The sequence below is a fragment of the Staurois parvus genome, unplaced genomic scaffold (assembly GCF_062004578.1).
Source record: "Staurois parvus isolate SC_StPar_1 unplaced genomic scaffold, SC_StPar_1.0 ptg000059l, whole genome shotgun sequence".
NCBI lineage: Eukaryota > Metazoa > Chordata > Amphibia > Anura > Ranidae > Staurois > Staurois parvus.
The window spans coordinates 16,680,874-16,707,340 of NW_028317855.1; the positions used below are offsets into that span (position 1 = coordinate 16,680,874).

The 26,467-nt window shown below is 41.5% G+C and overlaps 1 protein-coding gene across 1 annotated transcript in view; it reads left to right on the forward strand.

Annotated features, from left to right (window-relative positions):
• The first annotated feature begins 4 nt into the window (after positions 1 to 4).
• Positions 5 to 26,467, forward strand: part of PEX3 (peroxisomal biogenesis factor 3) — a 65,685-nt gene continuing 39,222 nt past the window's right edge. The window contains exons 1-5 of the mRNA XM_089668637.1: positions 5 to 153; positions 6,355 to 6,440; positions 10,936 to 11,067; positions 13,333 to 13,414; positions 20,398 to 20,441. Coding sequence (XP_089524763.1) covers positions 6,371 to 6,440; positions 10,936 to 11,067; positions 13,333 to 13,414; positions 20,398 to 20,441 — 328 coding nt within the window. The 5' untranslated portion in view covers positions 5 to 153; positions 6,355 to 6,370. The remainder of the gene's footprint in view (positions 154 to 6,354; positions 6,441 to 10,935; positions 11,068 to 13,332; positions 13,415 to 20,397; positions 20,442 to 26,467) is intronic.

Below are 26,467 nucleotides of genomic sequence, written 5' to 3' on the forward strand. Positions count from 1 at the left end.
TGTGGAACGCGGAAGTAGTCACCACCAGAACGGGGCTTGGAGCGCAGTAGGAGGCAAGAGAGGAGAGAGACACAGTGGAGTAGTGGAAGAGGGATCCTGCTGAATACCAGATTAACCAGTCAGGGGAGGGAGAGCAGAGAATCCACAGAGAAGGTATTGTTACATGGCTGGATAAGATATGGCAATACCGCAAATCTGCATACATCTTTCCCCCATGCTCACCTGTAACCTGACATGGTGAAAAGCTGCCCCGAGACCAGGATGTTGTCCTGCATTCAGTCCCTGGGAGACGGACAGTGTGACCCCTTACACAGCACCATACATGACGTGTCTGCAACCTGCCAGGAGTATATCTGCATACAACCTACTGAGAGCTTGTACCTCCACCAGCATTGCCACCAGCACTCACTACAGGCACTGCGCATAAGGCATTGCCACTGACTGTGGTGCTGTAAAGATGCCAGCATTGCCACTTAATCAGGGTGCTCTGTATACGCCATCATTGCCACTTACTATGGGCACTGTGCATACACCAGCCTTGCTATTGCCACTGACTATGGTGCTGTAAAGACGCCAGCATTGCCATTGCCACTTAATTTTGGGTGCTCTGTATATGCCAGCATTGCCACTTGCTGTAGGTGCACTGTACATGCAAGCATTGCCATTTACTATGGGCACTTTACATACGCCAGCCTTGCCATTGCCATTTACTATGGGCAGTGTGCATACACCAGCTTTGCCATTTACTATGGGCAGTGTGCATACGCCAGCTTTGCCATTGCCATTTACTATGGGCAGTGTGCATACGCCAGCCTTGCCATTGCCATTTACTATGGGCAGTGTGCATACGCCAGCCTTGCCATTTCCATTTACTATGGGCAGTGTGCATACTCCAGCCTTGCCATTGCCATTTACTATGGGCAGTGTGCATACGCCAGCCTTGCCATTGCCATTTACTATGGGCAGTGTGCATACACCAGCTTTGCCATTACCACTTACTATGGTGCTGTAAAGACGCCAGCATTGCCATTGCCACTTAATTTGGGTGCTCTGTATATGGCAGCATTGCCATTTACTATGGGTGCTCTGCTTACACCAACATTGCCACTTACTATGGGTGCTCTGCATACACCAGCATTTCCACTTACTATGGGTGCTTTGCATACACCAGCATTATCTTTGCCACTTACTGTGGGTGCTCTACATACACCAGCATTGCCACTTACTATGGGTGCTCTGCTTACACCAACATTGCCACTTACTATGGGTGCTCTGCATACAGCAGCATTGCCACTTACTATGGGTGCTTTGCATACACCAGCATTATCATTGCCACTTACTATGGGTGCTCTGCATACACCAGCATTGCCACTTACTATGGGTACTCTGCATACACCAGCATTGCCACTTACTATGGGTGCTTTGCATACACCAGCATTTCCATTGCCACTTACTATGGGTGCTTTGCATACACCAGCATTACCATTGCCACTTACTATGGGTGCTTTGCATACACCAGAATTGACACTTACTATGGGTACTCTGCATACACCAGCATTGACACTTACTATGGGTGCTCTGCATACACCAGCAGTGACACTTACTATGGGTGCTCTGCATAGATCATCATTGCCACTTATTATGGGTGCTGTGCATACACCAGCATTGCCACTTACTATGGGTGCTCTGCATAGACCAGCATTGCCACTTATTATGGGTGCTGTGCATACACCAGCATTACCACTTACTATGGGTGCTCTGCATACACCAGCATTGCCAAATACTATGGGTGCTGTGCATACACCAGCATTACCACTTACTATGGGTGCTGTGCATACACCAGCATTACCACTTACTATGGGTGCTCTGCATACACCAGCATTGCCAAATACTATGGGTGCTGTGCATACACCAGCATTCCCACTTACTATGGGTGCTCTGCATACACCAGCATTGCCATTGCCACTTACTATGGGTGCTCTAGATACACCAGCATTGCCACTTACAGTGAGGAACAGAAGTATTTGAACACCCTGCGATTTTGCAAGTTCTCCCACTTAGAAATCATGGAGGGGTCTGAAATTCACATTGTAGGTGCATTCCCTCTCTGAGAGACAGAATAAAAAAAAATCAGGAAATCACATTGTATTATAAGAATTTATTTGTCTTGCACTGCTGAACATAAGTATTTGAACACCTGAGAAAATCAGTGTTAATATTTGGTACAGAAGTCTTTGTTTGCAATTACAGAGGTCAAACGTTTCCTGTAGTTCTTGACCAGGTTTGCACACACTGCAACAGGGATTTTGGCCCACTCCTCCACACAGATCTCCTCTAGATCTGTCAGGTTTCGGGGCTGTCGCTGAGCAACACAGAGTTTCAGCTCCCTCCAAAGATGTTCTATTGGATTTAGGTCTGGAGACTGGCTAAGCCACTCCAGAACCTTGATATGCTTCTTACGGAGCCACTCCTTGGTTATTCTGGCTGTGTCGTTGTCTTGTTGGAAGACCCAGCCACGACCCATCTTCAATGATCTGACTGAGGGAAGGAGGTTGTTGCTCAAAATCTCACAATACATGGCCCCATTCATCCTCTCCTTAATACAGTGCAGTCGTCCTGTCCCCTTCGCAGAAAAGCACCCCCAAAGCATGATGTTCCCACCCCCATGCTTCACAGTAGGGATGGTGTTCTTGGGATGCAACTCATCCTTCTTTTTCCTCCAAACACGACGAGTGAAGTTTAGACCAAAAAGTTCTACTTTGGTCTCATCTGACCACATGACTTTCTCCCATGCCTCCTCTGGATCATCCAGATGGTCATTGGCAAACTTCAGATGGGCCTGGACATGTGATGACTTGAGCAGGGGAACCTTCCATGCAATCCATGATTTGAAACCATGACGGCGTAGTGTTCTTCCGACAGTGACCTTTGAAACTGTGGTCCCAGCTCTCTTCATGTCATTGACCAGCTCCTCCCTTGCAGTTCTGGGCTGATTCCTCACCTTTCTTATCATCAGTGTTACCCCACGAGGTGAGATCTTGCATGAAGCTCCAGTCCGAGGGAGACTGACAGTCATCTTTAGCCTCTTCCATTTTCTAACAATTGCTCCAACAGTTGATCTATTTTCACCAAGCTGCTTGGCAATTGCCCCATAGCCCTTTCCAGCCTTGTGGAGGTTCAGAATTTTGTCTCTGGTGTCTTTTGACAGCTCTTTGGTCTTGCCCATGGTAGTAGTTGGTGTCTGACTGACTGTTAGGTGGACAGGTGTCTTTAAAGAGACAGGTGCTACTAAGTTAGATTAATGAGTGGAGTAGAGGTGGACTTTTTAAAGGCACAGTAACAAGTCTTTGAGAGCCAGAATTCTTGCTGTTTCTTAGGTGTTCAAATACTTATGTTCAGCAGTGCAAGACAAATAAATTCTTTAACCATTAGCCACCTGGCCAATGGCCGTTTGGCGGCTTCAAAACTGTCTCTGCACTCCGGGTGCGCAGTTTGCGCTAATGCAGAGCGGCGCAGCAGTGCGATCTGTTTTTTTTTCGTACTGTCACCAGTCAGTGTCCCTGTTCACCGCCATGCCAGTTATATGATGACGCTGTACTGCACTGGTGACAGTATGTAAAAAAAAAAATAGCAGAATACATCTCGGCCTAAATTTATGAAGAACAATTATTTATTTGTAAACTTTTATAACAGAAACAAAAATGTGGTTTTTTTTTTTTCAAAATTTTTGGTCTTTTTTTGTTAATTTAGCAAAAAATAAAAACCCCCGGCGGTGATTAAATACCACCAAAAGAAAGCTCTAGTTGTGTGAAGAAAATGATAAAATTTTAGTTTGGGTACAGTGTTGTATGACCGCGCGATTGTCATTCAAAATGTGAGAGCGCTGAAACCTGAAAAATGGCCTGGGCAGGAAGGTGTAAAATTGCACAGTATTGAAACGGTTAAAAATCATACAATGTGATTTCCTAAAAAAATTTTTTTTTAATTCTGTCTCTCAGAGTGGGAATGCACCTACAATGTGAATTTCAGACCCCTCCATGATTTCTAAGTGGGAGAACTTGCAAAATCGCAGGGTGTTCAAATACTTCTGTTCCTCACTGTATTATGGGTGGTGTGCGTACGCCAGCATTGCCATGTTGTGCATATGCCTGCATTGCCACTTAATCTGGGTGCTATGCATACAGCAGCATTTGCATTGACACATACTGTAAGTGCTATGCGTACACTGGCATTGCTGCTGCTACTTGCTATAGATGCTTTGAATACACCGATATGTGCACTACCTTTACATGCGGGAGTGGTTCATACAGCAGTATTAGCCCTGCAACTCACTACAGGTACTGTGCACATCAGCATTGCCGTTTGCTGCGGGCACTGTGCATACACCAGCATTGCCAACACCACTCACTGCAAGTGCTGGTGCATACAGCAACATTGCCTTTGACAGTTACTGTGGGCTGTGTGTATACCCTAGGATTGCTACTGCCACATGCAGTGGGTACTGTGCATACATCAGTATGTGCAGTGCCTCTCCCGGGGGGGAGCTGTTTACACAACAGTATTAGCATTGCCATTTACTGCAGGTACTGTATACACATCAGAATGTGCACTGACAGTTACTGTGTCATACACCAGCATTGCCACTGTCATTCCCTGTAGTTTCTCTATGTACTGCAGCATTGCCACTACCATTCACAGTGAGCACTGTGCAAACCACCAGCACATGCACTGTCTTTCATCGTGGGCTCTGTCCATACAATAACATTGCCATTGCAAATGCCAGTGTGTGCTTTGCATACAGAAGCATTGGCACTCCCATTTCCTGTGGGTGCTGAGCATACAGAAGCATTGGCACTCCCATTTCCTGTGGGTGCTGAGCATACAATAGTGCCACTGTGAGCACTGTGCATACAGCAGCATTGGCACTGCCACTCACTGGCATCACTGTGTATACAGCAGGATTGGCACTGCCACTCACTATAGATGCTGTGCATACAGCAATATTGCCATTGCCACTTACTATGGGTTCTGTGCATATATTCATATTGCCACTTGCTGTGCATACACAAGCATGTGTACTACCACTGCTCATGGGAGCTGTGCATACAGTGGTATTAGCACTACCACTTACTGCAAGCACCATATATACACCAACATTTGCACTGCTACTTGCTGCAGGTACTATGCGTACGGAAACAGTGTGATGGCCACGCACTGTAGGCACTATGCATTCACCAGCATTGGCAGTGCCATGCACTGTGGGCCCTGTAAATACACCAGCATTGCCGTGTCCACTTGATGTGGATACTTTGAATTCATCAACGTAATGCCACTTCCTGGAGCTGCTACACATACAGCAGCATTGGCCCTGCTATTCACTGTGGGCACTGTGCATACACCAGCAAATGCACTGCTACTGTGGGTGCTGTACATACACCAGTGTTGCTATTGCCTCTCACTGTAGATGCTCTACATACAACATTGTCAATCCACTTCCTGTAATTGCTTTACAAATCAATTAACTCCAGAAGATTTCACCCCCCCCCCCCCTCATGACCGAGGCATTGTTTGCTATTTGGCATTGCTCTACTTTAACTGGTGATTACTCGGTCGTGCAACACTGTACACAAATTAAATTTATAAAATTTTATGCTTCACACAAATAGAGATTTCTTTTGGTGATATTTGATTACCCCTGGGTTTTTTATTTTTTTATTACATAAACGAAAAAAGACCAAACGTTTTACTTTCTGCTGTAAAACATAAACAATAAAAATAAAAAAACAATCAAATTTCTTCATAAATTTAGGTCAGAATATGTTCTACATATATATAGATATACATATCTATATATCTCTATCTATAGATATAGATATATATATATATATATTTACATACATACATACATACACACACATTTTATACTACTGATGGCAGTGATCAGTGACTTATAGTGGGACTGTGATAGTGTGGCGAGCAATCTGACACTGGGTAGGAACTGACTAATTGACACAGCCCATTTCTGCTCAGTGTACAGACCCCTGTGTATTGTTAGCGAATGACCCAACAGAGTCCTATGTTTACTAAGTCAAATGAGCAGGACCTGCTGATCGGTTTGTGCTGTAGCAAATGGCAGCACAGATGGGGGGGCGCATGCCTCCTAATACTGGATCATGTACATGTACGTGATCCAGTGAATAGTGGCTGCCCTGCCACAGTATATATGCATGGGCATCAGTTAAATTTGATGTGTAAATAAGTGAGAATTAATTGTAACCTTACTAATGCACCATAAAACAACATGATTTTCTCTACCTTGAAATTTACTTTATTCTTTTGTTTGTTCCACTCTAGACCTTTTAACATAGCAATGTTGTCTGTCTGGAATTTCTTGAAGCGTCACAAGAAAAAATTTATCTTCTTTGGTGCATTTGCAGGAGGTAAGTTCTTGTTATGAGCTCATACATTAGGGTATGGTGCAGTACATTTGTAGCAATGACCACTGCTACCACTTTTTCTGTGTTGCTTTACTATTTTCTTTGGGAGAAATAATAAAGAATCTATGGAAAAAAAAAAGAATTCTGTCGAAATGTATAAATTGTGTGTAGTACCTAGGTTAGTCATTTTATTTTTAAACTTATTTGAAACAACTTTAGTTTTTTTTTAAAAAAAATCAGTAAGTGGCATGGTTGCATTTTTGTTACAGAAATTATTTTCCAATCAAAGCTCCCCATGTTTAATGGAGTCACATGTCATTTAGACATTCTCTTTCTCACTGTTATGTGGTCTATTTTTTCCTAGTGTTGGCACTGACAGTAGTATCCCAAATGTTTTTTACTGTATAAAAATAAGTTTAATTTCTGTTCAGTTTTTTTTTTAAGCAATAGCTGAACTTTGGGATTGGGCAGTATCCTGCTGTAAGAATTTTTCAGTTGTGTTCATATATATGCCATGGCTGTCGTAATGCCTGCAAATACAAACATAGAAGGAATTTTCACTTAGCCTAGTGAACGAGCATAGGGAGGCATAGCTGACAGTAGCATTGTCCATCTGGGGAAAGGTAGTGTTAAATGTATTTGCAGGTTTAGAACCACTAAAAGTGAAGCCAAACTCCAGCTCACACTTTATAATCAGTTACAGCAACAGGTTTTTTCCTTTAGGGAAAAAGGTTTTGCATGAACAAATGAAAGCTGCTCATTTTATTCACCCCTGCCAGTTTTAAAGTGGAAGTACACTGTATCTGAACACCACAAAACAAAAACACTACTTAATTAATTACTTTTTAGTGTTCAAAGCAAACTCCTCCATCCATCCATGTCCTCATGTGTTCTTTGCTGAGAAATCACTTTGAAAAACACTTTGTAGCATTTCTGGCTTTGGCCATCTTGAGCAGATGATTCATGTAGCATTTACTTCCTGGAATTCATCTGCCCTTAGCTTAGGGGTAAAGGCAGGTGGGTGTGCTTAGCTGAGAAAGCCCCTCCTTCCCTCCTGAAGACCCCTGGGATGTATGACATTTACTATTGCTAGCAGTATAAGCATTACAAATGGTCAATGTTGAGTTAAAGAGTGAAGTTCCACTTTAAGTGGTTTGTCTCATCCATGTAAACTGATACATTCTGCTGGAGAGTTTGTGATGTGAAAAACAACAGACTTGCTGGCTGGATCATCAGATGAAAATGGAAGGAAAGCCTAAAAAAGGAAACTAATGCAGCCATTACATCGAAGAATTGATAAGCTGCAATATAATAAATGTTTGCTTTTGGGTTTAATAGCACTTTTAAATAAAATAAAAACTCAATATTGAACACATTCATTGTTGAGTTTATTTGTACTCGAGACCAAGTAAACCATCTGTCTGATCTGTTGTTGGAAGTAAAACCGCTTAGGGATGCAGATTATTTGATTATTTTTTTAACCAATTGTTTTTTATTCCATAAATTACTTTTGTTGTATTGACAGATGTGATCTGAGAATTTGACAGATGTGATCTGAGAATGAGTCACCCATACATCTGATCATTAATCTTAATGTAAAATTCTTTTAATAGTCACACATTCACATTCTGTTGTCCTTCTTCTGAACCTATACATAGATTTTCAATCTGTGGGCTTTGATTTGCATATTGATTGACCCCCAATGAGCATACTTGTCAATGCTTTAGGATTCTTTTATATGACTTACTCTCAATGACTACCTTATTAGTTATATCCGGTCATTAATACAGATAGGCAAATGGAAACTCGTACAGTGGGGAAAATAGTTATTTGATCCCCTGCAGATTTTGTAAGTTTGCCCACTTACAAAGAAATGAAGGGTCTATAATTTTTATCATAGGTGTATTTTAAATGATAGAGACAGAATATCAACCAAAAATTCAGAAAAAACACATTATACAAATGTTATAAATTGTGTTGCAGTTCAGTGAGTAAAATATGTATTTGATCCCCTACCAACCAATAATAATTCTGGCTCCCACAGATTGCCTATGTGCTCATGTGGTACACAGATTAGTCCTGTCAATTTAAGAAGGTGCTCCTAACGACAACTCATTATGTGTATAAAAGACACAAGGCTGGATTGGGCTACAAGACCATCAGCAAGTAGCTTGGTGAGAAAGAGAAAACTTGTTCACAAATGGAAGAAATACAAAATAACCATCAATCGCCCTCAGTCTGGAGCTCCATGCAAGATTTCAACTCATGAGGTAAGGATGATCATGAGAAAAGTGAGGGATCAGCCCAGAACTACACGAGGAGCTTGTGAATGATCTCAAGGCAGTTGGGACCAAAGTCATCAAACAAACCATTGTTAACAAAATACGCTGCCATGGATTGAAATCCTGCAGCATCCGCAAGGTTCCCCTCCTCAAGAAGGCACATGTACAGGCCCATCTGAAGTTTGCCAATGAACATCTAAATGATTCAGAGAAGAGCTGGGACAAAGTGCTGTGGTCATATGAGGTAAAAGTTGAGCTCTTTGGCATGAACCCGACTCGTCGTGTTTAGCGGAAGAAAAATGCTGATTATGACCCTAAGAACACCATCCCTACATTCAAGCACAGAGGTGGAAGCATTATGCTTTGGGGCTGTTGCTCTGCTAAAGGTACAGGCTGACTTTGCTGCATTGGAGGGCCAATGGACAGGGCCATGTATTGTAAAATCTTGGATGAGAACCTTCTTCCCTCAGCCAGAACACTGAAGATGAGTCGTGGATGGGTCTTCCAGCATGCCAATGACCCAAAACATACCACCAAGGCAACAAAGGAGTGGCTCAGGAAGTAGCACATTAATGTCATGGAGTGGCCTAGCCAGTCTCCAGGCCTTAATTCTATAGAAAATTTATGCGGGGAGCTGGATCTTCGAATTGCCAAGCAACAGCCAAGAAACCTGAAAGTGGTTGTAAAGGCTGAAGGTTTTTTACCTTCATGCATTCTATGGATGAAGGTAAAAAACCTGTGTGCAGCAGTGCCCGCAGACCCCTCAATACTTATCTGAGCCTCATTGCGATGCAGCGATGTGAATGACAGCCTCGGCTGTAATGGGTTTCTGCCTCCCCATTGACTGTCAATCTCAGCCAGTCAGCCAATGAGGAAAGAGAGGGGGCGAGGCCAAGACTCGGCTCCATGTGTCCACGGAGCAGTGGGTGCCCACATAGGAAGCTGCTTGCTGTGGGGGCACCCGACAGACAGGAGGAGCCAGGAGACCCTGCGGGGAGCCCAAGAAGAGGAGGATCCAGGCTGCTCTGTGAAAGACCACTGCACACAGCAGGTAAGTAGAGACATGTTTGTTATTTTACAAAAAAACTTTTAGAATCACTTTAAGGATTTAGAGAAGACCTGTAAAGAAGAGTAGACCAAAATCCCTCCTGAGATATGTGCAAACCTGGTAACTAGCTACAAGAGACATCTTACCTATGTTTGCCAACAAGGGTTTCTCTACCAAGTCATGTTTGGCTTGGGCATCAAATACCTACAATTCAATTGATAACATTTGTATGCTGTGTTTTTCTGGATTTTTGGTTGATATACTGTCTCTATCATTTAAAATACACCTATGATAAAATTATAGACTCTTCATTTTTTTGTAAGTGGGCAAACTTACAAAATCTGCAGGGGATCAAAAAACTATTTTACCCACTGTATATCTACAAATCATTGCATAAAACTTGCAGACATATTCAGTTCTGTTACCCAGCTCTTTGTCATATTATATTTGCAGTGAGGTTGGAAACTGGAGGAAGCACGTACAGTAATGACAGTGATAGTTCCTTAAAACATGCATCCAGAAAAGGGCTAAAAGTAAAATGCCAGCACATCAGCCAGAGAGAACATGCACTGCTTTAAGAATTTTTAGGAGCTAGATTTTGAATTCTAGATTAGCAGAAATTTCCAGTGGAGAATATCCCCCCTCCCATGTTATTCCTTTGCTAAAACAACTTTACATCAGCAGTGCAGTAGGGGGCTAGAATAAAGTGGGGAAGGTAATGCAGTCACCTCCAGGGTGTCCCCGGTTTCTTGAGATAGCTTTATTCAACTCTAAGGCAGATTACTGCATATGTGTAGCTAGCAAGGATCAGTTTGTTCAGCAGAAGTGCTCCTATTGAGATATAAAAGGTGTTGGAGCAACTGGCTCCTCTCAGAAATACTGGATGTCAGACTTATCCAGACAGGATATTTTCAGCTTTAATAGAGGTTTAGGCAAGCAGGTCAGAATTAATGTTTATGCTTGTTCTTGTACTTGTTCAGAAAATACTGAAATCAGTAAATTAGCTGGGCAGCCAGGCAACTAGCATTTTTACAAAGCACGTTTAGCAACTGCAGTTTCTGTATTTCAGTTCACTTTTACAGTCGGGGGGCGAGGGGCATGCAATCTATGTGAATATTTTTTAGTTAGTATGCAAGATAATCCATTAAGTCATTTTTTTTTCATCTAGGTGTTTATCTCCTGGGGAAGTTTGCGCAGAAGAAAATTAAAGAAATCCAGGAGAGAGAAGCTGCTGAGTACATTGCTCAGGCACGGAGGCAGTATCATTTTGAAAGCAACCAGAGAACATGCAACATGACAGGTCATTATTTTTTAGATCTACCCACACTTTATCAAACTGTTAAATCTGCTGTACAGATGTGAATAAAATAAATCAAAATGGTAAATCCAAGACAAGGGCCTATTTATAAAGCAGGGGTATGCCTTAAGGTGCTTGGAGGAAAAAAAACACCTATTTATTAACCACTTCCCTCCCAAGACACTTCTCACATACAGTACATGTAAAAATCTACATTTTTTGCTAGAAAATTACCCCCAAACATTATGTATATTTTTCTAGCAGAGGCACTATAGAATAAAATGAGTTGCAATTTTTTTATGCCACACGGAATTTGCCTAATTAAAAGGCATGCGCTAATAACAAACTTATACAAAGGTGTATATCATCATCCAAAAAAAAACAAAAAACATTTAGTGTTTTAAATAAATAATTATAGTGTCCAAACATAAATTAGTGTCCAAAAAAATATATATATATTGGTGTCCAAAAAAATATATATATATCTTCAGTGACTTGAACCAATTGTGAAAAATCCACCACCAAAGAAGATTAAATGAACTCCCCAGAGCTAATGGCTGGTCAGATTATAAACCAGCAACAGCACTTGTGCTCTGGGAGCAATGAACCCGATGTCCAAATAGATATGGTGATGTTTCAGACACTTCCGGATAATAATAATCACAGACAAAGAACTTTGCAGCCCAAGCTCTTATGATGAACTTCTCCACGCTTTCTCATATCTCCATGAGAGCATACAGTACACTCAGGGACAAAAAAGAGAACATAATGGTGCAATACATTTTTTTCATTTATCTCTTTAATAAAAAAGGTATAAGGAAACTCACAAACAAGGTGTCCAACAGACACCAGCTTCAATTGCAAAAAAAGGTGAGATACAATTACCGCTCACCACGGATCTCTCCCATACAGAACAGCAAGGCTCTCTCATCAAGTAGGCCACGCCCAACTGGTTTCGTCACACCAACGTCATCAAGGGGCGGTACAAATGGGAACGTCAGACAGCTCTCATAAATGCCACCCTTCATCTACATAATTTTAACACCCAGCCAATCACTGCGTTCCTAGTCTCCTTAATCACGCAGGATTGAACAGGTGTTTCGCAATTTAATTATACATATACACTCTACTACATAAAAAAAGCTAAATATATATACCCTGCAGGTTTGAGTCAGCGCAATACCGCTCTCCTTCAAAAATACCCACAAAAAAAATATAAAATTATAGAAACATAAATATATGCAGAAAAGCAATATATACTATCCTGTGCATGTCTCTTCAAACCACAGAAAACCCTTAAAGGGCCATGCACAGAACTTAAAGCACAACTCTTCTCAAGATCAAATCAAATTACAGACATTTATAAAAAATATAAACCAAATTAAAATAAAAATATAAAAAATATAAACCAAATTTAAAATACACGGTATTTGCGCAGTGGTTTTTCAAATGCAATAAAAAAAAAATAAAAAATATATATATATAATGATGTTTCGCTGAATAAATAGATACCTAAAATGTCACACTTTAACATTGCATACACCTGTGGAATGGTGCCAAACTACTGTACTTAAAATTCTTTTAATAAAGTTCTATTGGACCCCAGATCTCTCCTCTATCCTCCAATGAAGCCGATCAGAAAAAGATCAGTCTGATTTGCTGTTTTCTTAGCCACTAATGGCCAGATAAACAAAGATCAGAAACAGGAAGTGACTAAATCCCCATCGCTTCCGGTTCCTGGAGTCACAGAGAGAGAGGAACAACATCAGTTCCTCTCTCTCTCTGTAGTGCCACTGTCGCCACCAGTTGCAGCGTTCCAGAGGTCTGCAACCAGATGGGGGGAGCTCGGGGAGGGGGGGGCCTCCTTCCGCCACTTGCAGAAGTGATGGAGTGGCTGTTCAACCACTCAAATTACTTCTACCTAAAAGAGAATCGCCTGCAGCATATTTTTATACAAGAATGATGCCTGTAGCTACAGCTATCATCCTGATATACTCACTGAAACTCCATCCATGGACATCCCTGGGCAGGAAGAAGTTAAAGGATAAGTTCACCTTTGGGAGCATGTTACACGTTCTACTCATTTTTAGGGTGGAACATGTAACATGTTCCCAATTCTGCCAAATGCCAAAATTTCACAATTTCTGCCAGGGTATGCAAACTTTTGAGCACAACTGTATGTGTCACAAAAATTCATATTTATTTTTACCATGAACTGGCATACCGGAACATTAAATTATTGAATTATGTTTCTCTTTCCCATTCTAGTTTTATCAATGCTCCCTGCTTTGAAGGAAGCTTTAATGCAACAACTGAATTCAGAGAGCCTAACAAGTCTTCTGAAAAGCAGGTATTATTTGTATTCTAGAAATGAATAAGAAAAAACTTGTCTGATAGTTGGTCCTGCTGGGATTGTGTACTTTTTTACATTATTTACCCTTTCTCACCCTGCTGCTGCCAATTTGCAGGTGCAGTCAGTTCAGTGCCATTCTGCATTATGGCTAGTTTTTTCCAGGTGTCAATGATGTGAAACGTGTGTAGCTAATAACTTATATGGATGACATGCTACCTAAAGGCACAGGTCTGATTTGCCTAATGGTAAACCCAGCACTGTACCTTGCAGTACTGGTATAGGGGATTCTGTCTGCACAGTTTGAGTTTTCCCCATATGGTTTTTGCTCTGGGTATTTTGGGTTTCTCTATCAATCTGAAAACATTGCTGGAACAACTGACTTATATAGAAAGTGTCCTTTTTACCTGGATGCTTGTGACATTAAAACTGGGTACACACTATAAGAAAATCAGGCAGAAAAATTTTGTATGAGGAACGATCGGAAGGATTATCTGGTAGTATAGTGCTTTCAACAGCCGATTCTGACTGTTCAAATGGAAAAATGAGTACAATAATTGTAAGGAAATAATCTAATAGAAAAAAAATTGTGCATGATCAGAAGCAAAGAACGACCTGGAAGAAGGTGGCAATGAACATAGAAATAGTACACAAGATAGAGCATTTGTCTTTCTGGAACTTCGCATTTGCATGTTTTAGGTGTGGGGAGCTTTAAAAACATTTAATATTAACTAGCAATGAACTGTACATAACGCACCTTTTGGAAACTTCATCAAAGATGCAGCAAGCAGGGCTCAGCACATTTAAAATGTTCTGTCTCTCACACTAGCAACATTTTTACAGAGATTTGTATAATTTACAAAACCCTCTGTTTATTTTCTCTGGTGATTTGTGTTGGCTACACATACTGTATATGCAGATATAACTCTATAGTGTGCCTTGATCACCAGAAACACTATTGGGTGACATGAATAACCACTGAAACTGCCAAGCATATAGCTAGCTTGGAAATGCTGCAAATGTCAACCTTTATACAATGTGTATGTCTATACACATATACTGTATATGTGTGTATGAATCGGTGCAACCTAACTCCTTGATGCCGAATATGTGGCCTCTCAGGCGGCTGGGCTTTGACACCGAAGGGCCGCATATTTGTGTACCCAATGTAAACAAAAGATGTGCCGAGAGCACGCTCCCAACACCATCACCGGCGCCTCATGGAAAGGTCCTGATCACTACTTGTGGTTGGGAGCTTTCCGATCATGTGACCGCCGTGACCCTAAAACCTACCCTGCTTCCTGGCATCACAAACTTCTTAAAGGGCTGGGAGGTGCCAGCGCCAAGGGGTTAAATATATGTGAACCCTCCCCTTGTAAAGGATCCCATTCAATTTAAAATAGAAATGCAAGACAAAATGTGTGTGACGCCTGCCTTTACATGCACATAAACTTTAATGGCATCCTAGTCTCAGTCCGTAGGGTTCAATATTGAGTTGGTCCACCGTTTGCAGCTATAACAGCTTCCACTCTTCTGGGAAGGCTGTCCATAAGGTTTAGTAGTGTGTCTATGGGAATGTTTGACCATTCTTCCAGAAGCACATTTGTGAGGTAAGGCACTGATGTCGGACAAGAAGGCCTGGCTCGCAGTCTCCGCTCTGATTCATCCTAAAGGTGTTCTACAGGGTTGAGGTCGGTACTCTGTGCAGCCCAGTCAACTTCCTCCACCCCAGACTCGCTCATCCATGTCTTCATGGACCTTGTTTTGTGCACTGGTATCCAGTCATGTTGGAACAGGAAGGGGCCATCCCCAAACTGTTCCCACAAAGTTGGGAACATGAAATTGTCCGAAATGTGTTGGTATTTTGACGCCTTTAGAGTTCCCTTCACTGGAACTAGCCCACACAAGCCCAACCCCTGAAAACCAACCCCACACTTAATCCCCCGTCCACCAAAGTTTACACTTGGCACAATACAGTCGGCAAGTACCGTTCTCCTGGCAACCGCCAAACCCAGACATGTCCATCGGATTGCCAGAGAGAGAAGCGTGATTCCTCACTCTAGAAAACACGTCTCCACTGCTCTAGAGTCCAGTGGCAGCATGCTTTACACCACTGCATCACTTGGTGATGTAAAGCTTGGATGCATCTGCAGTTGGCGACTACGGACTGAGACTAGGATGCCATTAAAGTTTATGTGCATGTAAAGGCAGGCGTCACACACATTTTGTCTTGCATTTCTATTTTAAATTGAATGGGATCCTTTACAAGGGGAGGGTTCACATATATTACCTGCTTCAGCAGGTGCTGACCCTGCTCTGTCATTTTACATGGCTTACCACTTTGTGGCTGAGTTGCTGTTGTTCCAAGTTTCTTCCACTTTGTTATAATACCACTAATAGTTGACCGTGGAATATTTAGTAGCAAAGAAATTTCACGGATGGACTTATTGCGCAGGTGGCAACCTATCACGGTACCACGCTTGAATTCACTGAGCTCCTGAGGGCGACCTCTTCTTTCACAAATGTTTGTATAAGCAGTCTGCATGCATAGTTGCTTGATTATATACCCATGGAGGCCATGGAGGTGATTGAAACACCTGAATCCAATGATCTGGGGGGGCAGCCCAATACTTTTGGCAATATAGTGTGTGTGTGTGTGTGTGTGTGTGTTTTTTTTATATATATCAATAAAGAGAGGTACTCACATTAAGCAGCAGAGTATACAAGCAAAACAAACAACCCAGCCACTGCTGAGTACAGGAACATAATGACATCAGCACAGGCTCCGCCCCTACATGTTTCATCTCAGAAGATGTTCTCAAGGATTCTCCTCAGAAGGCTCCTTGAGAACGCCTTCTGAGACTAAACATGTTGGGGTGGAGCCTGTGCTGATGTCATTGTGTTGCTGGACTGAGCAGTGTTTTTGGGTTGTTTGTTTTGCTCGTATACTCTGCTGCTTAATGTGAGTACCTCTCTTTATTGATATATCCTCTCCAAGTCATTAAGGTTTGGGAACTCAAATTTTCAGCAGCATCCACAGATTTTCAATCGGATTAAGCTCTGGAGACTGGCTAGGCCACTCCAGGACCTTAATGTGCTTCTTCTTGAGCTGCTCCTTTGTTGCCTTGGCCATGTGTTTTGGGTCATTGTCATGCTGGAACACCCATCCATGACCCATTTTCAATGCTGTGGCTGAGGGAAGAAGGTTCTCGCCCAAGATTTGACGGTACATTGCCCCGTCCATCGTCCCTTTGATGCGGTGCAGTTGTTCTGTCCCCTTAGCAGAAAAACACCCCGAAAGCAGAATGTTTCCACTACCATGTTTAACAGTTGGGATGGTGTTCTTGGGGTCATAGGCAGCATTCCTCCTCCTCCAAACACGGCGAGTTGAGTTGATGCTAAAGAGCTCGATTTTGGTCTCATCTGACCACAACACTTTCAACCAGTCGTCCTCTGCATCATTCAGATGTTCAGTGGCAAACTTCAGATGGGCCTGGACATGTGCTTTCTTGAGCAGACCTTACGGGCACTGCAGGATTTTAATCCTTGTCAACGTAGTGTGTTACCAATTGTTTTCTTGGTGACTGTGGTCCCAGCTGCCTGGAGATCATTGAATAGATCCTCACGTGTAGTTCTGGGATAATTCCTCACTGTTCTCATGATCATTGACACTGCACATGGTGAGATCTTGTATGGTGCACCAGACATAGGGAGACTGACCGTTGTTTTGTGTTTCTTCCATTTGCGAATGATTGCACCACCTGTTGTCACCTTCTCACCAAGCTACTTGACGATAGTTTGGTAGCCCAATCCAGTCTTGTGTAGGTCTACAATCTTGTCCCTGACATCCTTGGACAGCTCTTTGGTCTTTGCCATGGTGGAAAGTTTAGAATCTGATTGTTTGATTGCTCCTGTGGACAGGTGTCTTTTATACAGGTAACAAAATGAGATTAGCAGCACTCCCTTTAAGAGACTGCTTGTATTCTCAGCTTGTTACCTGTATGAAAGACACTTGGTAGCCAGAACAGAAATCCTGCTGAATGATAGGGGATCAAATATTTATTTCCCTCGTGATCATGCAAATCAGTGCATAATTTGTTAGACATGCATTTCTTTAGAATTTTTTGCTGCTATTCTGTCTCTCAGTGCTACAATACACCTACCATTCGATTTTTAGACTGATCATTTCTTTGTGAGTAGGCAAACATTCAAAATCAGCAGGGGATCAAATACTTATTTCTTTCACTGTGTGTGTGTGTGTGTGTATATATACATACATATACACACACACACACTGCTTAATGTGAGTACCTGTACACACTGCACATATACAAGCTAAAGCCCACATATACAAGACCTTCAGCTTCATACTGTTATGCTTCATTCATGTTTAGCTTCATTGGTTTGCTTTCTCACTATATATATATATATATATATATATATATATATATATATATAAGCCAGTGTAATGTGACTAAATTTCATGTTGAAGTGTTTTCTCAATGTATACTGTAGGTCAAACAGCCATTTAAGCCCAGTAGTGTGTTTTGTTTTTTTTCTTCTAGGGAGTGTATTAAGTATAAACCCAGGTTTGGACCATATTATGTCACATAAGAACACATTAAACAAATACTTCTCAAAACAGATGCTCATTTGAGCAGATACAATCCTGCATTTCTTTGTGCAGCCATGGAGAGTGTCCCTGTGGGTCCACTGTTGAACTTGTGCAGGCTGGGCCTAGGAGGTATTATGGGGTCACAGGGATTGACTTTAAGTCTTAACACAAATATTTGCAGACACCATAGGGTACCTCTACTTCAGCACAGTTACCTTTGAAATATGTTAGACCTGGACAGGGTAAATTTAATGCAGTGTAGCATATTATATAAGCACCCAGCCTCTGGGGTGTGGACAGTTGCACGCTTCTTTCCGTGTTAGGTAGTTTGGTAAGGTTTTAAGCAGTATTAAACACAAAAGCAAGGCTTTAATATGTTCCAGCTTATTCATCCTTTAGTATGATGTCTGCATTCATTTGTAAGGCTTTATTTACACCTGGTGATCCAGCCAGTAACATACTTCTTGTTATAGGGTGTCTCCACTCTGGATTAAGGAGCAGGATAGCAGCATTGTCAATCTGAAGGAGAATAGTTTTAGATGCACTAGCTGATTTAGAGAGACTTGACTAAAAAATTAATAACAAATTCCAGCTAATACTTATAAGCAGTTACAGCAGTGGTAATCAACTTGAAAGTTATAGAGGGCTTCAAGTGCAGCCATCAAAACTTCTAGAGAGTGTCACACCTCAACGCCCAAAAATTTTGGTCCTGCAATATATCACAGTGCTAAGTTGGAGTATAGTTGTAGTACAATAACCCCCAGCATCGGTGTCAGTGATTGCCGTAATAACCCCTAACATTAGTGTCAGTGATTGCCTTAATAACCCCTAGCATTGGTGTCAGTGAGTGCAGTAAAACTCCCCAACATTGGTGTCATTGTACGCAATAATAACCCCTAACATTGGTGTCAATGGAGTAATCACTGTCAGCATTGGTGTAAATTGATGCAATAATAACCCCCAACATTGGTGTTAGTGGATGCAATAATAACCCCAAGCATTGGTATTAGTCAGTGCAATAATAACCCCTAGCATTGGTCTCTGTGAGAGCAATAATAAAACCCCCTGCATTGGTGTCTACTGACACAATAATAACCCCTAAAATTATCAGAGGACACAATAATAGCCTCCATTGGTGTCCGTGGTTATAATAACAGCCCCCAGTACTGGCACCCCGCAGTATAACTTCATCCACTGTACAGTCTCTCTTTTTAGTGTTGGTTCCTTGAGCACACAGACCATTCCAGTGCTCAGAACCCCGCAGCCACTCTATCTGTATAGTGCCCAATAGCCTGCTGGGTGCATGTTGGAGACCAGGGAATTACAGCAATTGTTTTGCTTTCGCTTTGGTATAAAGGTTTTACATCAGTGAATTAAGTCTGATCATTGCAAATCTGTCTCATCCCTCTAAATGCCAGTTTTACTGGACAGCTTGGTAAAACAAGTGCACCCACCACATATAAGAATTGGTAAGCTACAATATATAACATTTTTGCTTTGGGGTTTAATACCAATTTCATGATGCAAGCTTTTTCTCTTTAGACTTATTAGGCTAGGTTCACACTAATGCGGTGCGGTACATCACATGTGATTCGCACAGGAACCGCACCGCATTCCTGTTGAAATCACATGCAATTTGTGTGCGGTGCGATTGGAGCCACACATTATGTATGGCTCCAATCACACCGCACCAAAGAGGTGTAGGACCCTTTTTTGGGTCCACGCTAGAATCGGATCGCCTGGGTATTCACACCTATGCAATCCGATTCTGCACATCGCACTGCGTTTTGTGGACCGATTTCGGGATGTTGTTAACATACACATCCGCATCGGTTCACATGAACGGGGTGTGATTCTGATGCGGTGCGGAAGTCGCACAGAAAACGCTGCAAATTCCGCACCACATCAGTGGTCCACACCAGCTGCCCATTCCTTTTATATAGTGTTTCCATGATTGTTTTAGTTCCAATGTGCCAATAATCACTGTAAAAATAAGGAGCTAAACAAATGCATAGATCTATGATATGATATATATCTTTTTTGTCACTCACCACATGTGGATTTGTGGCTGGGGCCCAAACATCTGGATCATGCCCAAGCATGAATCAAACCAAGAATGTATTAAAGGTTTAACTGATTAAACCCTCTGATTACTTTGAACAATATATGTTCTTTTGTAATTTCCCACAGTTGGATACATTTAAGTGTCTGCTATAGAGTTTGTATGATTTGTTTTACACAATAGTTCCATTATTATTCCACAGTCCCTTCAGCTTGGAAAACCATTTTGTTTGAATTCGTATTCAATAAAAATCGATTTGTGGTTTCCATATTTATTTAACCTTAATTTATTTGTTGTCTAATACAGACCGACAAACAAGATAGAAATATGGGAAGATTTAAAGATTATAAGTAAGTATAATGTGACTTGTTCTTATGCAAAACTGATTTATCAGAAAAGAGCTGATTAAATTCTTCATAGTTAAAATATTTCTTCAGTATAGTTTTTAGGCACAAATTGGATAGGAAATAAAATGTAAGCCTATGTCTTCTTCTGACTTGTCATGTTTCCCAAGACCCCTGAATTGCTACTTTGATACAATCATTTTCCCTGCACAGATTGTGATGGAGTGGTGAGACTTTCAGTAAATACTAAGTCCAAATATTATTTTTATACAGGATTTATGTAGCAGCACATTACAGCATAAGGGCAGACAGTACAATTACAAAACAATAATCGGATCCTATGGCCTTTTTGTTGGACAAGGTTGCAGGATAACACTAGCGGTCAGGGGAGAGGTTGGAGCGATATTTCAATTACTGGAATTATTAAACATAGTCTGGAGGAGTGGACACTAAGGCTGCAGAGAGTAATATTGTTGACTTTTAACTAAAAGCTAAAGTTCATGCATGCATTGAATGCATAAAGTATTCAGACCCCCTTCACTTTTTTCAATTTTATTATGTTGCAGCCTGATACTACCGATATTTAAATTAATTTTTTTTCTCATTAAGCTACACTCAGTACCCTATAATGACAAAGTGAAAACAGAATTTTAAAAACGTCTGTGAATTTATTAAATAGAAAAAAATGAAATATCGCATGTACGCAAGTATTCAGACCCTTTATTCATTACTTTGTTGAAGCACCTTTAGCAGCAATTACAGCCCTTTTAAGTATGACGCAACAAGCTTTGCACACCTGGATTGGGGGATTTTCTGCCATTCTTCTTTGCAAATCCTCTCACGCTCAGGCAGGTTGGATGAGGACAGCCATTTTCAGGTCTCTCCAGAGATGTTCAATAGGGTTCAAGTCAGGGCTCTGACTGGGCCACATTAAAACATTCACAGAGTTAGCCATAACAACACAGGAGTGGCTAAGGGACATGTGCTTAGGATCGTTGTCATGTTGTCCCACCCAGTCTAAGGGCCTGAGCACTGTGAAACAGGTTTTTATTGAGGATATCTCTGTACTATGCTCCATTCAGCTTTCCCTCAACCCTGACCCATCTCCAAGTCCCTGCTGCGGGAAAATAAAACCCCACAGAATGATGCTGCCACTACCATGCTTCACTGTTAGGAAGGTGATGAGCAGTGCCTGGTTTCCTACAGACTAACGTTTATAATTGAAGCTATATTGTTCAATCTTGATTTCATGAGACAAAATAATCTTGTTCCTCACAGTCTGAGAGTCCTTTAGGTGCTTTTTTGCAAACTCCAAGCGGGATTCCTTGTGTTTTGCACTGAGATCCATCAATCCTAGCCATAAAGCCTAAATCGGTGGAAGGCTGCAGTGATGGTTGTCCTTCTTTGTCCCATCCCCACACAGGATCTCTGGAGCTCAGTCATAGAGACCATTGGGTTCTTGATCATCTCTCTTACTAAGGCCCTTCTCCCCGATTGCTCAGTTTGGTCGGGCGACCAGCTTTTGGAAGAGTCCTAGTTGTGCCAAACTTCTTCCATTTGAGAATTATGGCGGCTGCTGTGCTCTTGGGAACCTTCAGTGCAGCAGCATTTTTTTTGTAGCCTTCCAGAGATATGTGCCTTGCAGTAATCGTGTTTCTGAGTTCTGCAGTCAGTTCCTTTTGACCTCATGGATTTTGCTCTGATACAGTATGCATTGTCAGCTGTTACGCCTGTTATAGTGAGGTGTGTGCTTTTCCAAATCATGTCCAAACAATTGAATTTACCACAGATGCACTCCAATCTGATACAGTATGCATTGTCAGCTGTTACGCCTGTTATAGTGATGTGTGTGCTTTTCCAAATCATGTCCAATCAATTGAATTTACTACAGATGCACTCCAATCTGATACAGTATGCATTGTTAGCTGTTACGCCTGTTATAGTGAGGTGTGTGCTTTTCCAAATCATATCCAATCAATTGAATGTACCAAAGATGCACTCCAATCAAAGTGTAGAACTATCTCCGCAACAATCAAGAGAATTGGGAGGCACCTGACCTAAATTTCAAGTGTTGTTGCAAAGGCTCTGAACACTTATGGCAACTATTTCAGTTTTTCTTTTTTCATTTGCAAATGTTCTAAAATTCTGTTTTCACTTTGTTTTAATGAGGTACTGAGTTTAGGTTAATGAGAAAAAAATGAATTTAAACAACTCTAGTATCAGGCTGCAACATAACAAAATTGAAAAAAGTGAAGGGGGTCAGAATACTTTATGAATGTACTGTATTTTACCATGCAGTGTACAGCACTGATATCTCTCCATGGCAGGCCTTTTTATTGCATAAGGGGTGATGTGAAACCATATCTTGGGGTCTTTAATAATGTATGCATACCTTTTAGAATCATGTTCTTCTTTTTTAAGGCTAAGTTCACACTTGGTATGTCTATGAAAAAACAGTCTGCAATGAATTGCTTTTCTAGGGATGGCAATCAGCTACTATATTTTGCTGAACAGAATATTTTATTGGAACTAAGGAACCACAACTGAGGGTCAAGTACTTGGCTTATGGTTGCGGTGTCACCTCTTTCACTTGAATGGGTGAGCTGTAAATTTGACAAACTGAGTTAAATTTTGTTGTGACATGATCCAAAGCATTGTGGTTGTGGCATGTATACAGCTGTATGGTAGGTTTTAGGTGGATGATAGGGTGGCGGAAACGGTGGCTCAACTGCCTGTTTTTACCACCCTTACCTTGCGTTCATGTTAAAGAGACCAATTATACTTGCAACCAATTTGTTATGCTTGCAGTGCCCCCCCCCCCCCCCTCAGAAAAATTATTTATATACATATACACACAGTATCTCACAGACGTGAGCACACCCTTCACATTTTTGTAAATAACAACACTGAAGAAATGACACTTTGCTACAATGTAAAGTAGTGAGTGTACAGCTTGTATAACAGTGTAGATTTGCTGTCCCCTTAAAATAACTCCGCACACAGCCATTAATGTCTAAACCGCTAACAACAAAAGTGAGTACACCCCTAAGTGAAACTGTCCAAATTGGGCCCAAAAGTGTCAATATTTTGTGTGGCCACCATTATTTTCCAGCACTGCCTTAACCCTCTTGGGCATGGAGTTCACCAGAGCTTCACAGGTTGCCACTGGAGTCCTCTTCCACTCCTTCATGATGACATCACATAGCTGGTGGATGTTACAGACCTTGTGCACCTCCTCCTTCCATTAAGGATGCCCCCACAGATGCTCAATAGGGTTTAGGTTTGGAGACGTGCTTGGCCAGTCAATCACCTTTACCCTCAGCTTCTTTAGTAAGGCAGTGGTCGTCTTGGAAGTGTGTTTGGGGTTGTTATCATGTTGGAATACTGCCCTGCGGCCCAGTCTCCAAAGGGAGGGGATCATGCTTTGCTTCAGTATGTCACAGTACATATTGGCATTCATGGTTCCCTCAATGAACTGTAGCTCCCCAGTGCCGGCAGCACTCATGCAGCCCCAGACCATGACACTCCCACCACCATGCTTGACTGTAGGCAAGACACACTTGTCTTTGTACTCCTCACCTGGTTGCTGCCACACACGCTTTACACCATCTGAACCAAATATGTTTATCTTGGTCTCATCAGACCACAGGTTATGGTTCCAGTAATCCATGTCCTTAGTCTGCTTGCCTTCAGGAAACTGTTTGCGGGCTTTCTAGTGCATCATTTTTAGAAGAGGCTTCATTCTGGGACGACAGTCATGCAGACCAATTTGATGCAGTGTGCGGTCTGAGCATTGACAGGCTGACCCCCCCCCCCCCCCCCACCCCTTCAACCTCTGCAGCAATGCTGGCAGCTCTCATACGTCTATTTCCCAAAGACAACCTCTGGATATGACGCTGAGCATGTGCACTCAACTTCTTTGGTCGACCATGGCGAGGCCTTTTCTGAGTGGAACCTGTCCTGTTAAACCACTGTATGGTCTTGGCCACCGTGCTGCAGCTCAGTTTCAGGGTCTTGGCAACCTTCTTATAGTCTAGGCCATCTTTATGTAGAGCAACAATTATTTTTTGCAGATCGTCAGAGAGTTCTTTTCCATGAGGTGCCATGTTGAACTTCCAGTGACCAGTATGAGAGAGTGAGAGCGATAACACCTGCTCCCCATTCACACCTGAGACCTTCTAACGCGTCACATGACACTGGGGAGGTAAAATGGCTAATTGGGCCCAGTTTGGAAATTTTCACTTAGGGGTGCACTCACTTTTGTTGTCAGCGGTTTAAACATTAATGGCTGTGCGTTGAATTATTTTGAGTGGACAGCAAATTTACATTGTTATCCAAGCTGTACACTCACTACTTTACATTGTAGCAAAGTGTCATTTCTTCAGTGTTCTCACATGAAAAGATATATTAAAATATTTACAAAAATGTGAGGGGTGTACTCACTTCTGTGAGATACTGTGTGTGTGTGTGTGTGTGTGTGTGTGTGTATGTTTATATATATATATGTGTGTATGTATATGTGTATATATGTATGTGTGTGTATGTGTATATATATATATATATATATATATATATATATATATATGTATGTGTGTGCATGTGTGTGTGTGTGTATATATATATATATATATATATATATATATATATGTGTGTGTGTATATATATATGTTTGTGTATATATATATATATATATGTGTGTGTGTATATATATATATATATATATATATATATATATATATATATACACACCAGCCACTTTATTAGGTGGCATAGTTGTTGGTGCCGGATGGATTGGGCAGAGTATTTTATAAACTGCTGATCTACTGAGATTTTCTCACGCAACCATCTCTAGGGTTTACAGAGAATGGTCCGAAAAAGAGAAAATATCCAGTGAGAAGCTGTTGTGTGGACGAAAATGCATTGTTGAGGTCCGAGGAGAATGGGCAAAGTGGTTGCTACAACATTCAGATGGTAGGGTCAGAATCTGTCGTAAACAACATAAAAGCATGGATCCATCCTGCCTTGTATCAACGACTCAGACTAGTAGTGGTGATGTAATGGTGTGAGGGCATTTTTCTTGGCACTAGCAAGGTATACCTAATAACGTATCGTGTGTGTGTATATACAGTGGGGATCGAAAGTTTGGGCACCCCAGCTAAAAATTTGTATTAAATGTGCATAAAGAAGCCAAGGAAAGATGGAAAAATCTCCAAAAGGCATCAAATTACAGATTAGACATTCTTATAATTTATTTCCATCATTTACACTTTCAAAATAACAGAAAACAAAAAAATGGCGTCTGCAAAAGTTTGGGCTCCCTACAGAGATAATATCTTGTACTGCCCCCTTTGGCAAGTATCACAGCTTGTAAACGCTTTTTGTAGCTAGCCAACAGTCTTTCAATTCTTGTTTGAGGTATCTTTGTCCATTCTTCCTTACAAAAGTCTTCCAGTTCTTTGAGATTTCTGGGCTGTCTGTCACGCACTTTTAAGGTCTATCCATAGATTTTCAATTATGTTGAGGTCAGGAGATTGTGATGGCCATGGCAAAACCTTCAGTTTACGCCTCTTGATGTAATCCCCAGTGGATTTCGAGGTGTGTTTAGGATCATTATCCATTTGTAGAAGCCATCCTCTCTTTAACTTCAGCTTTTTCACAGATGGCATCAAGTTACCATCCAAAATTTGCTGAAATTTTATTGAATCCATTTTTCCTTCTACTCGTGAGATGTTCCCTGTGCCACTGGCTGCAACACAACCCCAAAGCATGATTGATCCAACCCCATGCTTAACAGTTGGACAGAGGTTCTTTTCATTAAATTCTGTGCCCCTTCTCCAAACGTACCTTTTGCTCATTCCGACAAAAAAGTTCAATTTTAACCTCATCGGTCCACAGAACTTGTTTCCAAAATGCATCAGGCTTGTCTATATGTTCATTTGCAAAGTTCAAACGATGATTTTTGTGGTGAGGACGTAGAACAGGTTTTCTTCTGATGACTCTTCCATGAAGACCATATTTATACAAGTATCTCT